The 15,118-nt window shown below is 36.0% G+C and overlaps 3 protein-coding genes and 1 long non-coding RNA gene across 5 annotated transcripts; 1 reads left to right on the top strand and 3 right to left on the bottom strand.

The window, feature by feature from the left end:
* Positions 1-12: 12 nt before the first annotated feature.
* Positions 13-1,060, bottom strand: LOC135118095 (uncharacterized). The gene is made up of 3 exons (XM_064039133.1): positions 479-1,060; positions 158-362; positions 13-60 (listed from the first exon to the last, which is right to left on the bottom strand). Exons 1-3 carry the CDS (start codon positions 538-540, stop codon positions 13-15), a joined length of 315 nt encoding a protein of 104 aa, XP_063895203.1. The 5' UTR covers positions 541-1,060.
* Positions 1,061-3,498: 2,438 nt separating this feature from the next.
* On the top strand, positions 3,499-4,803 carry LOC110380229 (uncharacterized protein DDB_G0271670). Its single transcript, XM_021340144.3, has 4 exons — positions 3,499-3,656; positions 3,735-4,028; positions 4,175-4,502; positions 4,700-4,803. The coding sequence occupies exons 1-3, from the start codon at positions 3,618-3,620 to the stop codon at positions 4,484-4,486; spliced, it is 645 nt and encodes a 214-aa protein (XP_021195819.3). The 5' UTR covers positions 3,499-3,617; the 3' UTR covers positions 4,487-4,502; positions 4,700-4,803.
* A 92-nt stretch (positions 4,804-4,895) lies between these two features.
* On the bottom strand, positions 4,896-11,572 carry LOC110380239 (neuropeptide-like precursor 1). 2 transcript variants are annotated; one of them, XM_064039169.1, is made up of 6 exons: positions 11,429-11,572; positions 8,263-8,355; positions 7,378-8,143; positions 7,074-7,227; positions 6,596-6,628; positions 4,896-6,358 (listed from the first exon to the last, which is right to left on the bottom strand). In XM_064039169.1, the coding sequence occupies exons 2-6, from the start codon at positions 8,353-8,355 to the stop codon at positions 5,989-5,991; spliced, it is 1,416 nt and encodes a 471-aa protein (XP_063895239.1). In that variant the 5' UTR covers positions 11,429-11,572; the 3' UTR covers positions 4,896-5,988. The 2 variants fall into 2 exon arrangements, with proteins under 2 accessions (XP_063895239.1, XP_063895240.1); XM_064039170.1 differs by lacking the exon at positions 7,074-7,227 and having other exon boundaries at positions 6,102-6,358.
* A 2,206-nt stretch (positions 11,573-13,778) lies between these two features.
* LOC110380236 (uncharacterized) lies at positions 13,779-14,984 on the bottom strand. The gene is made up of 3 exons (XR_010277342.1): positions 14,940-14,984; positions 14,603-14,709; positions 13,779-14,238 (listed from the first exon to the last, which is right to left on the bottom strand). It is a non-coding gene; the product is annotated as an uncharacterized LOC110380236 (long non-coding RNA).
* Positions 14,985-15,118: the final 134 nt, after the last annotated feature.

Below are 15,118 nucleotides of genomic sequence, written 5' to 3'. Positions count from 1 at the left end.
GTTTTGTTCTTTTTAATTTTGCCGCCTTACTGCAAGCGCGGCTTTTAAGTCTCTCCAAACCTACAATTAGAATAATTAACTCAAGTAAATAATAAAAAACTGACGTGGCATGTACATGCTTATAATTAAAACCAATTCAATCTTTGAAAAGACTTACCGTCATCCACTGCTCTGGTGTCTTTCTAGACCCGTTAGGGAGATTATTGAGCTCCTCGGCAACCTCCCTCCAGCCCGTTTCGAAATTTTCCCGGCCCTGCAAGCCGGTAAATTTCCGCGTGTGCAAATATGGACGCGCTTCTAATATTGATAGTAGTGCATCAATTTGAGCGGGTGTAACACGAGGGCTACGCAGACGCTTACGCCTGAAACATTAAAGTAGTCATTATGTAAACACAGAATACTTCGGATGTATACAAAGTATTCAATTTAGTAAGTACCAAGAATAGGAATAAAAAATTCTCGTTGTAGATGTACTTACCTGACGCTCAAGCTGCTGGCACCCGGCAGGCCTGCGCCTGTTTCAATGACTTCACCGTCCATGAATAGTAATGAATACACCGTTCTCCTTTATTATTATTATAAATCAAACCAATGTTCAAGTGCACAAACAAACTTGACATTGACAGTTTGTTTATGTTCTATGTCTGTATTGCAAGTACGCAAACTATTAAGATCTTTAATATGTGTTTTCTTAAAAAACGGTATGTTTTACTTACACGGTTCGATGCAAAAAGTTTTAATATGATAAGGTTCATCTATTTTCTTTATAATTGTCAAAGGAAACAAAATTGGTTGTGCAAATCTTGTCTACCATTTCTCCCTATAATACAAGGATTTTTTTTACATGCAACATTTTAATACAAATTCACCGCACTATGAATACGGTTTTCGCTATCGTACCGACACGAATATGTCATGATAATTAGCGATGTTGCCCGCTATCTCGGCTGTCGAGACTTGCGTTTATCGTTACTGTCGTTATGGCAAGCGAATATTTTCGTTAATATTTAGCGACTGTCAGTTTGCGATCGAATCGCTATCTTATGTCGAGACTGCAGGCCCAGGGTCGCTCACGAAGACAAGTCGAAGAGGATGACGAAGCTTTTGACATATCCCAAGTTTCGGCCGCTAACTGGACTACATGCGACTTCACTTTGGGAAAGAAGATTTCTTGCCACGATTGTAACACGAGGCTGATCTGCAAGCAAATTGGAGGACTGCTGAAGGCTTGCAATAATCCTTTTAAACCTCACTGCAATAATGGCATTTGCTCTCATGTGCCCAGTGTTGAATGTGCTGCAGCCTAAACAAAAGTTGGTTTCGATGCTGATGATGGGAAATAATCATTGTGATATGATAAGCTTTTTGGATTCTTTTCGAACATGGTTTTGGTAATAAATACTCGTTGAATTGAAATATATTTTTATTTGTGGTTTCGCCCTTCTCATATTAATTTGCGCTACTCCTCTAGATTCTGAAATATACTTTCAATCCAATTGCCGTAGTTACTTTATGTATACTTTTACTTAAACAGAATTAGAGAAAAGTCTGTAACGTGATCACTGATTACATAATTTTTAATCTTGAAGAATAGAAAATTCATAAACAACTTTCAAAAGTAAAATAAAATCTTACAACTTTTTAACAATTTTTATCCAAAGACACTTTCACAAAAGAGAAAGAAAAATTTGATGGGAATAAAAAAAATCGACCAGTCTATTATTGAAGATTAAAGTAGCCCTTTTAAAATTATATCCAAAGTAATGAAAAACATTATTAGCCTTGAAGGATTATAAGTACTGAATTAACATCGAGCATTACAAAATGTCTACTCAATAAAAAACATCGAATTGAATGAAAATTCCTCCGGACTATGTAAAGAGCTTCGTAATATGTTTCAACCCACGTCAAATGAATGGCCCTTATTGTCTAGAGCTACTATTGAACTGCTGCTGTTTCAGTTTCAAGTTGTTAATATTAGAGGAATATCAATTACATTACAGTTACGGGAAAACATTTCCCATCGTAATTATTCGAGACTAATGTTTCACTGGCATCCTGTAAGAAATGGGCTATTTAATTCCTTATGTAATATTTAAAAAAATTACCAATAGTCCTAAAATTACCGCGTTCAAACAAACCAACCAACGCCATTCCCGGGTCATCCACATACCAAAGAAATTAATTAGAACCATAGGGATATAGAAATGTTTGTACCATAAAAAAAATTAGGTTAATTAAATTAAATATACACACACACACACATTTTAGTGGCAGTCCAAGTCTTAATTAGTCCCCCTTCTCCCGTTCAATAAGGAAGCAAGCAACAGTCTTTATCTCCATGTCACCTAATCTACCAAACAAGTTTCAATAAATAGCTTCATTGGGAAGCTGTAACTTTAATCCATTTAACTTCTTCAAACACATTCAACCAGTTAGCACGTATTCCACAAAACTAGCTCCAGTTGATAAAACTTAGTTCGTAGACGGCACGTAGAAGTTTCAATACAGTTACAAGAACAAAACAATGAAATACTCGTAGTTGCGTAGTTGAGCAAACCTGGGACGTGGGTTTGAGTTCTACACTTATGTACGTAATTTATGGCAAAACTGTAACTTAGATACATTGCGAAGAAATACATCCAATTTGTCTTGTTTGAAAGATACATTGCCCAATTATTTAGTTCTAAGTTTATTTTAACAGTTCTACGCATCGGAATCTTTTTTGGTATGCTTTAATGTACGTACCATTGCAAAATTAATTATTCATTGTGAAATTCATTAGTTTCCTACTTTTCATTACGAAACTCTCTTTCATTTTAAGCATGTCATCAGTGACATGTTTTTTTTTTGTGTGCTGGAACAATTTAAATTACTCTGTTTAATATAATTCACTGTTCAAAAACTGAAACTGCATTATGAACACGCAAAAATCTTCATTAGTCTTCAACTAAATTACTTCACTCGCATCTGCAACCTGAAAAACATGCGTTATCTCGTAAACATGCCAACAGCTATCTTATCGTTTGTGTACAAATCTTTCACGTTCATCACGCTTGTTTTCTATCAATTACATGTCACGACTCCAACAATAATACTTCTTTGAAAGACGCGATATGTTCTCTGCGTATTCTTCATCATACGTCATTGTCTTGGTGCGAGGCGCTGGCATTTGTAATAGAAATAAAAGGCTTTCATGTTCAGACTATAGTTGTGGTCTGATTGTGTTCAGGAAGCCGTCGTTACATTGTTTGCTTTCGGTTTATGAAGAGATGGACGTCAGGGCTGCACTATCATTACTACGCATTTATATTATATGCTTGATAACTTTGATGTACAGGAAATGTTTCATTTTTCATCTTATTCTTCAAATAATATAAAAAAGTTGTAAGATTATCAAGGTTTATGCCTGTTGGTTTGCTACTTTCACGAATTTTAAGACCATTACAGAAGAATCATGATCGTGAAGAACAGCGAACTACAATTCTTCGACAACCCTATCGGGACCATTGTATTGATTAGCATATTCTTTATGTATCAATCGTATATAAGCCCAGTAATCCATCACATCAAGCAACTTCATCAACTGGAGGACACGAGGAACTAAGAGAACCAAAATGGCTTCTTTCAAAAATATCTTCTTCCTGGCTCTTCTGGTAAGATTTTATCAAAAATAATTATATAGTATCTAAGCTATTTCAATTGATAATAATTCTGTTGATTTTGTATCACAGGTCCCTTCAACCATAATCTTGGCACAAGAGCCAAGTTCGAATGGATCGGATAGCTCCGGTGAAACGACCATAGCGCCCTCTCAGGGCAGCAGCGAGCCACCACCAGCATCAGCAGCTTCGGGATCCTTCGACCACTTCGCCTTCAAACTCCCCAAATTCGGCTGGCCACAAATACCTGGATTCGGAGAAGGTGAATCTCGTCACAAGAGGTCTGCTGAGTCTCCCGATGCAGAGCACGCTCGCCAAGACCAACTTTTCTTCCGTCGTGTTGTAAGATGCAACTACGCAACTGAGGTAAAAAGTTATTTCTTTATCATTAACAATATTATTGCAATGTTCTATCCTTTCTAAAACATGCTCCATGTTACTACCAAATTATCATTTGATATTTCCTCTCATTTACTTCTCAGTTTTAATCAGCTTTTCATGTCTAATTCCAGGGTGGCTTCAGATGCACCGGCTGCCACACAGCCCGTCGCTGCTACCCCTTCAACATCGGTACCACCACCACCTGCAGTGGCATGCTCCCCTACTGCAGAAACGGCTTCTGCTCCGCGACTAAAGGCCCTCTCTGCACAACTACTACTACGTCGACTACCGGCTCAACATCGACCACGGATTCTACTTCTACTGACTCTAGTTCCTCGAGTTCCTCAAGTTCTTCGTCCAGCTCATCCAGCTCTTCAAGCTCATCGAGCTCATCAAGCTCATCGTCTTCGAGCACCAGCACTTCTACCACCAAGAGCCAATAAGCTTGAGAAGTTCTTGGTAGGTTCCCATTTGTGAAAATTGAATTGAAATTGATTTACTTAGCTATAATATGTGACTATGTATAACAGTTCAAAGGTCCTCAGTAAAATTTGCCGGCATAGCTTGGTAAAAAGAATTGCATAACTCTTTCTTATGACTTAATTATGTTATGTTATGTTCATATTTGACTAACAGATTTTTGTGTTATCTTTCAGGAAACCACAATATATGCGAATCAACATGGAAACGGAATTGCCTTTTATATATCTATGATATTATTTGCGTGCTTATAACCAATAAACATTGAATTTGAATCATTTGTGTGTGTTTTATATTTCCTTCGTTATTGGACCCAAAATCATATCCTAAATCAGGGTTTTAGCCTAAAAGTGTTTAAATAAAACAAGAATATGGCACGGTTTTGTTTATTTACAGTAACACAATACTAAATTCAATGAGTATCATCAGTTACAATATTTGTTTTAAAAATATTTTGATTGATATCAGATATATCATAAAAAGTGAAGAATAAATTCTACTAGCTACAGATATATTTTAAAAATTATTATCATATTATGGTCGCACGATATTCGTTTATTGTCGATATTCTTTTTTTTAACTTCTGACATATTTCAGTAAATATGTTATCAGTTTACACTTAAATATTCGAAACATTGATCCTTCGTTTTAAAGCTTAAGCTTGATAATAAATAACTTTCTAACAATTCTTGAAAATATTTTTATTTTATTTGTCAAACACAGCTAGTATTTTGTAATCAATAGAGAGATACTTTGATATTATTTAAAGTAAATATTACCAAAGGTGATATAATTTCTTAAATCCACTTAATTTTATTCCCGACGTATGCCATCACAAATAATTATTCATCATCATCCAAAATATATATTTGATACTTACCTACTTCCTCTTCCACATTTATTTTTCTTACTTACGAGATTATGTTTATTTTCAGTATATTGATATTAATTGTTAACACAATTCATTATTCTACAACTTTAATATATTTGCGATTGACATCTTAAATTAATCTACGATCAAGTTACGTTCTGTATTAAGCTGGCCAAAGTCGTTTTGTATAAATGAGATCCCTTAAAAATAACTTATTACCTATTTCATTAAACTAATAATCACAACATTTAACATATACGAGATACGAACAAATGTTTTATAGTGTTCAAAATTATTGTCTAATTTATATCGTAAATCCGAGTTCCCTACGTCTTGACAACGACATGAAAATTAACCAAATTCATGTTTCACCCGATCCCAATAACCAATTGATATTGTAGAATGCACATATTTCAGAGTTAATCGTATTATACAATTTATTTATTTTTTTATTTGAAAATCATCATCAATGTAGTATTGAAATTGAATGAAAACATGGAGAAGGAAACCGGCACATTCGATGCACCTCAAAGTTCATACGCTAGGGTAGCCTGAGCTATACAGCGTGGCTCCACCTAGCGGACACTGGCATAGCTACTGGTTCTTACGTCGACTTGGTAGACTGCTGTTGCGGTAGCCTTTTCGGAGCAAGATATTGTCAACAGCTGGAAGCAACAGATAACGCTTCCCAGACGTGTGATATGGAACTTTTAACGATCTGAAATAGTAGAACTTAGGTGTTTCTTTGGTGTAAGATTGCCAGCGGTTTTTGGCGAATCGATCTCCGTAATTGGTTGGTGCAATCGGTGGAAGCGGCAGAGGGCTGGAGTGTGGGAGGTCGTTGTTTAGCGGTCGGTGGAGGATCCGACCGGTCGGGTGCGAGTGAGCAGGTACTGACGCCGCCGGTACGTCGGAGTCGTCTGTATCGACTGGTGTGTCAGCTTCGGGACTAGAGAGATATTCCCTGTTAACAATAACAAAATGTGCATTACAATCCTGCCCTGGATTTAGTTATTTAGATTTCGTTGCCTTAAAATACTAATAGGACTGTAGGTGCAGAAAATTTGCAAGGACAATATACATCCAATATAAATTAAATATTTTACAAAAACTCAATGACAATCAAATGACATCTAAGAAGACTATTCTGAAGATATGTAAATAATTTAACTAGTAAATAATAAATATTTAGGACACCTACCTAATTCCGAAATTCTCGTCAGAGGAATGCTTCCTGTAAACAAAGCATATAGTGAACAAAAGGCCTTAATATATTATTCATAACATCAATTTCTTACGAACATTAAAAAACATTTATTCTAACATGTACTTTTAACTTTTAATCCAATTGGACTATAACATCCATGCCACCATGTACAGAGTGTCACGTAGATCTTACCACTAAACACTGAACAGACATGCGACACGAAGATATCATCGTTTTATGTCTAACATTGATCCTGCACAACCTAATCTGAAGCGTTCTACTACATTCTGGACTTCACGATCATTCAATTGAATCTCGCTCTAAACATCGATGATTTAAACAGCTCTAACATTCAAACCTAATTAATCATGCCTTCTAGATCTTTTGTCTACGCCTACGCCATCGCCTATACACTAAAGCATAATACGAATCTTTGTATTCTACACACAAAGATATTCGAATATTACGAGACCTGTACAACTCCTGGCTAGGTAACAACAATCTGGCTCGTCCAGATCTACTGTAACGTCCTCCTGAGTACCTAAATGAAGGCAATAAACCTAATCGAGCAAGAGAGCCGATATGACGCTTTTCAAAATTTTCACGGACATCATCATCATCATCATCTGGAACAGAAGTAAACAAGCCAGGCTATTAACCCAAACTTGACCCTTGATTGCAAGTTTGAGTTCCAAAAATATTACACAAGATATTTTTGTGAATTTATGTAAACAAACCAAAAATAATACTTAGTCTTCTTCTCACATTTTACTCACCTACAGAACGCTTTTCTCCTTCAATATCATTTTGCTCGACCGCTTCGTCTCCTTCCATGAGATCAGGATACGGCAGCACATATCGTTTTGTCCTGGGATTTGGCTCATTGTAATTGGGTCTGTAAAGTCCATGAACGGGACTGCCTGCGAAACTTCTCTTGAAATAGGAATTGTCGTTATCCTTTTGGTTATAGTAGTCATAGTATGGTTCAAAAGGACTGCGCTTGTAGACTTGAGACATAGAAGGAAACATATCGGGATTGATTGATTGTTGGAAGTCATACATTTCATTGACATCTAAAGGATGATCAATTTCAGTGAGCGGTGCGATGGGGTTTTGATAGAAAGGGAAATAGTATTCTTCTTCGTTGGCTTCATCTTTCTTGTGAAGCAGCCCATTACGCGCCAAAGCAGCAATATTACGTTTGTCGTTAGAAGGATTGTACTGCCCCCTGCCGACGCGATAACCGTCTCTGGCGAGAGCTTGGATATTTCTTTTCATAGCAGCATAGCTACGAAGCCGTGCTATAGATGCCATATTTCTCTTTTCTTGTGATTCATCTTGATTTTGATCTTGTTTATCAGTTTCGACGTAAGGTGACCTGTATGTAGGCAGTAAACCGTTTTTGGCAAGCGTAGATATGCCTCTTTTATAGCCTTGTTTGGAAGCAGAATTCCTCAAATAACCATCTCTAGCTAATGCCGCAATATTTCGTCTTGCGAATGTAGGCCATTGACTTATTGTGTCTGCTGGCAAACTCTCCACCTAAGAATAATAATAATTGTACACATATGCATACTGTCAAAATGTTTAAGATTTCAAAAGTGCTCTGTTATGATTGTCAATTCTTTTACAATTTATGATACATGTGTGATTAAACTTACCTGTTCAATGTAAGTAGAGAACGCCACCGCCAAAGTAGCAAACAGTAGAAGGTAGCCACGATGCTTTGCGAAGCTCGTCCGTGGATCGTGCATCTAATCACAACGACAGAGAGAACAGAGTGAAAATTAAAGTATACAGATCTAGTTGAATTGAAAAAGTCTCAACGTAGCTTCAAAGTGGTAGGCGAGACTAAATAGTGAAGAACAATATTCATAGTAACTAAACCGTTCAAGTAGGTATAGTTTCAAGATCACATTCCAGAAAACTAGTCTCCTCTTTCGAAAAAGATTTGTCAAACCCCCGTTCAATTAGAGTAAGCTGTTATAAATGGATTCTTGTCACTGAATCGAACCAGTTCCAACTTGAGGCTAAATCACTTTACAGTGTCAGGTCTCGAATAAAACGTCGTTAGGGAGGGGAACTCGGATAATAGTCTGCCACCGGAATGGATATGAAGTTGGCAGATTCAATTACGCGGAAGTCTGTTATGAAGCACCTGAGCTTGTACTTCGAAGCTTGTTCCAAAAGGGTAGGTATTTGAATGCACAAAGGTTACTCCATCGGTTATCATTTCAGGCACGTAAACATTGATGGCAGTGTTACTTCTGAGCGAACTTACTCATACATACGCGAACTTTATTTTTGATTTACTTGAGGCTGGCTTTTACGTTACAAGCTGCGTCGAGTCTTTTGAGGCGAGTTTCACACCCGGTAAGTGGCGGTTAAGCGTACCTACGTGCAAGATAGTTTCAAACGAGACGGCGCGGCGCCGGGCTAACTTAAATGCAATCTGATAAAGCATCTATCAATAATCGATTCCCACAACTTATATTCTCCGTACACATTTCTATAAAACTCAGTATATAACTCAGTATTTCTATATACTTCTAAGTACTCTGACATTGTCAATCTTTAGGGATTTTCTTCTATTTCAAGAATATTAAGTAGGATCAGGGATCGTCTATGATCCTGTATAATACTCCCGAGAGATATTGTTAATATCCCTTGTGACGACGCTAATCGTTCAATGACAGGGACAATAATTGATTAAGGATCAAAATTATTATCATATCTCCTCGTCCCTTGCCCTTTGACGAGACTGTCAACAATTAGAGCGTTATTAAAACGTCTTCAGAATATTCATTTTATGTTTGTAACTATCTGCTTTTTGGTGTACTTACAACGTTGCAGAGAACATTCGTATATATTTATTTAACTATATTTAATATTAAAAACGACACACTTTTTGGCACGCGGGTAAATAGTAGTAGGTATGTTCTGATTCTCCTTGTCTTTGGTCTTGATCTACATAGACAGAAGAACGTTTTCACTATGCAGATCAAAAACGAGGGTTAAGGGCATAATTCTCATGCATATCACTCTTAACATTACATCTGAGGTCTCACTCGCCTACTGGATTTATATTTTATGACACAGAATAATAGCTGAGTCAGTCATTGACGGCTAGACGACAGACGACAAAATAATTTAGAAAATATAAACTTTGTGATGAGGTCAATCAAGAACAAAGAAAAGTTGGTCAGTTTTCTAAGATATTGTCTAACTATTTTCTAAGTTAATCTAAGATGGCTGACATTGATTGACAATGAAAGAAAATATCGTTTAGAAGTTTCCGATTTCAGGCCATTATGAGTCCTCGTTAGAGTCTTAGTAATCTGATCTTAGCTTCAGAGATAAATGAAGGCTACATATTTATCGTAATTATTACTATAGCTATAATTCAAAATTTTGGGAGTAGGACACAATTTTGTATAAAATTGAAGTTACATTTTGAAATTCATTAAAGGTTTTTACTTCTTTTGTGTTTAATATTGCCTTCGTAATTAGCCATAGCAGATAATAGACCAGTACAAAATATGATGGTCCATAGAATAAAAATTACAGGGCACATAAAAGAAAAAAATCCTATCTCTAATTAGGCAAAATTAATAAAATAACATTTATAAAAAGCTAACCTTTAAGAAAGCGTCTTATTAAAATTCTCCCTTACCGTTTTAATAAAGCCTTTTCAATATGTTCGGAGCGAAATGATAGAAACGCCAACAAAAAGCCGAAAAACGGAAGAAGTTCTCTTTAAGTAAAGTGACGACCTAGGCGTTGAGACTCTTTGTGATAGCTCTCGGATCAGTGCTTAAGCCAGCAAAAGGTCTCTTCATAATTTTCTCATCATTTCGAAGCGTATATCGTTTCCTTTTATTTTCTGTTGAAGTTCCGAGGGTTAATAAAATGGATAATGGCTTCTTTATTAACTTTAAAATTAACTTCTTATTAGAAATTATATACACGTTACGAAAGGGTATGAAACTTCATGACCTTTGAATGAAAAAAGACATACCTATAAGTACCTACATAATTAGTTGACATTCATTTGTGAAGAAAATCTAGTAGGCATCGCGGTCGTTGATGAAATTAATCCTTTTTTTTACAAAAAGCATACAAATTATGATTTCCTAGGTAGGTACAACCACATGGGTTTTTTTAAACCCATCTGGTTAAAAAAACAGCTAAAGTAATCAAACAATTAGCTTAATTAATCTTGATTTAATAGCCGGCTTTAATTCACCTTACTAATGTGCGATAGTTAAAAAGTTATAGAAACTTCATGCGAAGTTCGAAATAAGTAGTGACAATGAGGATTTATAAAAAAAATATGTTTTTTTATACTTATAAACTTTTAATTACTATCTACTTTTTAAATAACTTGTAGTGTAGATGTAAATTAAATCTATTTAAACATAAACTTTAGCCATTCTTGAAGTTCGTGAATATTTGTGATGTACATGAAAAGTAGGAATTTTCTTTAAAATGAATAATTAACTTAATTATAGTATAGGTTTAATTACTCATAAGAAAATTAGCGACTTATTTTAACCCTCCTATAACTAGTGTTAGACAATTTTGAAGCAAATGAGTAACTAAATCTTCAGCTGATAGCTTTTTCTGGTCATGTTTAAAAACTCAAAGTTGTTTTAGGTACCCGAAGCATTGTTTCCACTCCCTGTCTTTCTTATTATACTTAGATACTCTCAGTATCGAAACTTAGGACACAATCATTATCATGAATTTGCGAAAAAGTTTAGAAAAAGTATCTTGAATTTAAAACCTCTCTGTAAACTTTTTTATGGTGTATTTGAATTGACTTACCTTTGGTGGCGTCCTTTTCAGGAACAGCTCACTTCATTCAAACTTTATGACAACTTTGAACCGAACACTTTTCTATTAGTTTTAGTAATTCAGATGGAGTTCTTGGCGGGAATGGTTGTTGGTCGGCTTTAACTGAGCTTTTATAGAAAACTACATGTGGTCCGCGCATGCGCGTTACAAGAAGGAGGAGCTTACTTCGATACTGTACTATGCACTTTAATTAGTCAACTGGAAGGCCATAGGGTTATGTTTTAATTAAATGTCTATTCACAGGAAATTGTATTAGCCTCGAACAATAGGCTAATGGATAACAGGTCCTGCCACACGAGATAATGAGTTTGGAACCCATTACGTGACACTATTATAAAAGCTATCAATACACTCGCTAGGTACACCTAGACATTTCTATTTGGGGAATTTCGGTTAGGAAATTGTCTTTCGATAAAGATAATAGGGGTTTAATGTAATGACAATGTTAGCCGCAATTATTGATACCATTTCGACAAAATACCACATGTACTGTGTGGGCGTCCAATTCATGACCTTTCCACTTATCCTATGGTCTCGCTATAACGCCTACAAAGCCTAGATAGGGAACTGAAGAAACAATGACTTTACAGTATGTTTGAACCTCTGATCTTTCCGCCATAAAATTCTATGGTGTTTCTTCCACGTTTCCGCCAACAATGCCGCACAATCCCTACTTATTTTTTTTATGTTACGTATTTTATAGGAATGTTTCATGCCGGATTTACCGCGTAGCAAGAGCAGCAATTGCTACAGGCTCTGCGCCTATGAGATAACCGCACCTAGTCCCTACATACCCAAAGTGACTTATTTTTTTCAGTATTTTGCATTCAATTATGATAAACTAGCTGGTGCCCGCGACTTCGTCTGCGCAGGTTTAGTATTTCGAACAATATGTTTACAAATTGTAGCCTATGTGTTATTCTGATGTATAAGCTATATTATTGTAAAGTTTCATTAAAATCCATTCAGTAGTTTTTGCGTGAAAGAGTGACAAACATCCATACATCCATACATACAAACTTTCACGTTTATAATATTAGTAGGATTAGTATGAAGTTTACTACTTTTCAGGACTTAAGGGGGGTTTTCTTTACATGATAACCTGTTTTATAATAAATTGTAGTTAGTCTTCTAAGCTCTAATTAGGCGCTATTATAAGCAAGATGCGTTTCACTATAGTATACCTACTTACTTAATAACTAAGTTTTCAGGTCGTTTGTCGTTCCCGCTAATAGTTCTTTATGTTCAGAACGTGGGTACCTATTATAGTGCGAGAGCACTTAGTAGCAGAGTGCCTGAGAGTGTGGCACTTACCTATAGTAGGGACCTACCTGCCTGCACTAACTGACATTTTTCTCTTACTGATATTAATAAATTTATTGAACCTAAACATTTTTTAAAACATACCTACAACAATTGCAAACCTGCTCCTTTTTGGAAGTCGGAATAATCTCATCTAGCAAGTGCTATTTATTAACTGTTGCAGGGTGAGAAAAACCTCCTTTTTTTTGTTTTTTGCTCGTTGTACGTCACGTGGATATCAAACTTTCATTTTAATACAAGTGCGATTAGTACTCGGTTAATTCACGTCACAGCCATAAATAAAAAGCTTACACTTTATCTAAATACGGTTGAATTTAGTTTGGAAGTGGATTACCTTGTTCGACTATAGTGTAGGTAAAATTATGTTATGAAACTAAGGTATATTTTACTAATTTTAAACTAAACGTAACAAATCTAACATCCCAATCAATAGATCAAGCAATAAGATACTCAAGGCAGTCGACGTCATACATGGCCTATTGCTCGTACTTAGTACTCTGAGCATCCGAGGCATTCCCAAAGCGATCCGTTACTGGATACAAATCAAACGCTGATTGGTTGCTTCGGGATCTACGATATCCTATTACTGACGCTATATGATTTAAGTAACCCCTCGAGGAATCTATGGTACAAAATTTTCAGCTACTATTTTTTTTTTTTTATCAACTCATTTATTTTTCTGTCGCATTCCACATAGTGTCTACGGACGAAAGATTCATAGCTAGATAGGCCCTAGAGGCAGACATAGGTGAACTATTTTGATCTTGGCGATGTTTTTTTTTTCTCCGGGATAAGGTTGAAATCGCGGGCACAAGAAGGTATAGAGGTAGGTAAAGTAGCAGATCTTTTACGTAGCAAAGTTATACGTAAAGAAAATTAGGATGGTCACAATATGGTTTCGGAGAATATCAGAAAACAACTGGATAGAAATAAACCCTAATTAAATAAAATTAATTATGTTTTATTAAATTACAAAATAAATATCTACTCTAAAATACATAATTCGATATAGACATAGTACTTCATAACCAGTTCACTTCGCCGCCATCTGATGAATATGGAACATATCGCTTAGGTTTCTTGTTAGAGTTCGCCGTTTCGCTTGCATGTGCTGACGTCACGCTTGGAGCATTAATTTCGTTCGGTTTGTTCAGTTCAGTGGCAACTGTATTCGTAGCTACTTGCTGTTCAGAGTTATCTACTGCAATTTGCGCTACTGGTTGATTTGCGGTTGTAGTTTTGTTACCCTTATTAAACACTTGGACGTAAGGCGGCATTGTACTGCTGTGGCTATGTGCAGTATTAGGATCAGCTTCTTCAAGGCATCCTTCAGTTTTGAACCTCGAACAATAACCATTGCGGCAGAATGGAAAAATCCCGGCGCACTGAACTAATAGTGCGAAGTTACCGGGATAGCAGTGGAGCGCACTACTGCAGCTGAGGCATTTATATCCAGGCTGTAAACCAAAATATAACCAATTAAACTAAATAATTCCTACTTGAGAAAGATAATTAACACATGCAAATAAAACGAGATTATTTTAAGTACGTAATATAATAGGACCTATCACTAAACCTGGGGGTAATCTTTATTTTAAAAGGAGCTACTCTCAAGTGTCAGTTTAAATTTTATACATTCCTTGTTTTTAAATCGGTAAGTAAATATAAAACAGATCAGAAAAAAATGTCTGCATAAAAACACAAAAGAATTTTCCAACAAGCTACGGTAGATTTATGGGATCAAAGGGCTTCAACTGATCAAAGAAGACAAACAACATTCTGGGTGATGCCCACGCTTGCTATAACAATAAATATTATTACCTCGCTCCTGTAATCGCAAGCCCAAGGGTTGTAATGCGCTTTACTGAGTGCATTGGCATACACGTCGAAGTGGGTGTAATTGTCGGGACGGAAAATGGGCACCTGGCCTGAAACATATGGGAAGAAGAATAAATATAAGTACCTACCTACGTTTGGAATAACTTCGATGCCGGAACGAATACTTAGCTAGGTACATAATAATGGTAGTTACCTACATGTACTTATAACGCAAAGCCATAGGTACCTATAGAAAAAAAACATACCGGCCATATTGGGAACCTCCTCCTTTTTGGGAAGTCGGTTAATAATATCTACCTACTAATAGGCAGGTACTTACCCAATTCAGGCCTTCCTTGGATAAGAATCAGGTTCACCTGAAATTTAAATAAATGAAGTTACAACTACACCTTAAGATGTAGGAATTGATAAGTAGGTACTAAGTAGTGGATACTCACCATAAATCCTAAAATAACAGCCAAACCCATGTCTGTATTGTTTACAAAAAATCCCAAAAGA

This window comes from Helicoverpa armigera, chromosome 18, assembly GCF_030705265.1.
Source record: "Helicoverpa armigera isolate CAAS_96S chromosome 18, ASM3070526v1, whole genome shotgun sequence".
Lineage (NCBI taxonomy): Eukaryota > Metazoa > Arthropoda > Insecta > Lepidoptera > Noctuidae > Helicoverpa > Helicoverpa armigera.
The sequence above is the reverse complement of the archived record's forward strand: the minus strand, read 5'-3'. Positions and strand labels throughout refer to the sequence as shown.

Bases quoted from the DNA above. Each gene is read 5' to 3' on its own strand.
- LOC110380229 (XM_021340144.3), top strand. From the start codon at position 3,618: ATGGCTTCTTTCAAAAATATCTTCTTCCTGGCTCTTCTG. The intron at 3,657-3,734 runs GTAAGATTTTAT...TTTGTATCACAG, and splicing joins TCTTCTTCCTGGCTCTTCTG to GTCCCTTCAACCATAATCTT. The intron at 4,029-4,174 runs GTAAAAAGTTAT...GTCTAATTCCAG, and splicing joins GATGCAACTACGCAACTGAG to GGTGGCTTCAGATGCACCGG.
- LOC135118095 (XM_064039133.1), bottom strand. From the start codon at position 540: ATGGACGGTGAAGTCATTGAAACAGGCGCAGGCCTGCCGGGTGCCAGC. The intron at 363-478 runs GTAAGTACATCT...TTAATGTTTCAG, and splicing joins GCCAGCAGCTTGAGCGTCAG to GCGTAAGCGTCTGCGTAGCC. The intron at 61-157 runs GTAAGTCTTTTC...TTCTAATTGTAG, and splicing joins CACCAGAGCAGTGGATGACG to GTTTGGAGAGACTTAAAAGC.
- LOC110380239 (XM_064039169.1), bottom strand. From the start codon at position 8,355: ATGCACGATCCACGGACGAGCTTCGCAAAGCATCGTGGCTACCTTCTA. The intron at 6,629-7,073 runs GTCTCGTAATAT...CTTTGTTTACAG, and splicing joins CCTAGCCAGGAGTTGTACAG to GAAGCATTCCTCTGACGAGA. The intron at 6,359-6,595 runs GTAGGTGTCCTA...TATTGTTAACAG, and splicing joins GACGAGAATTTCGGAATTAG to GGAATATCTCTCTAGTCCCG.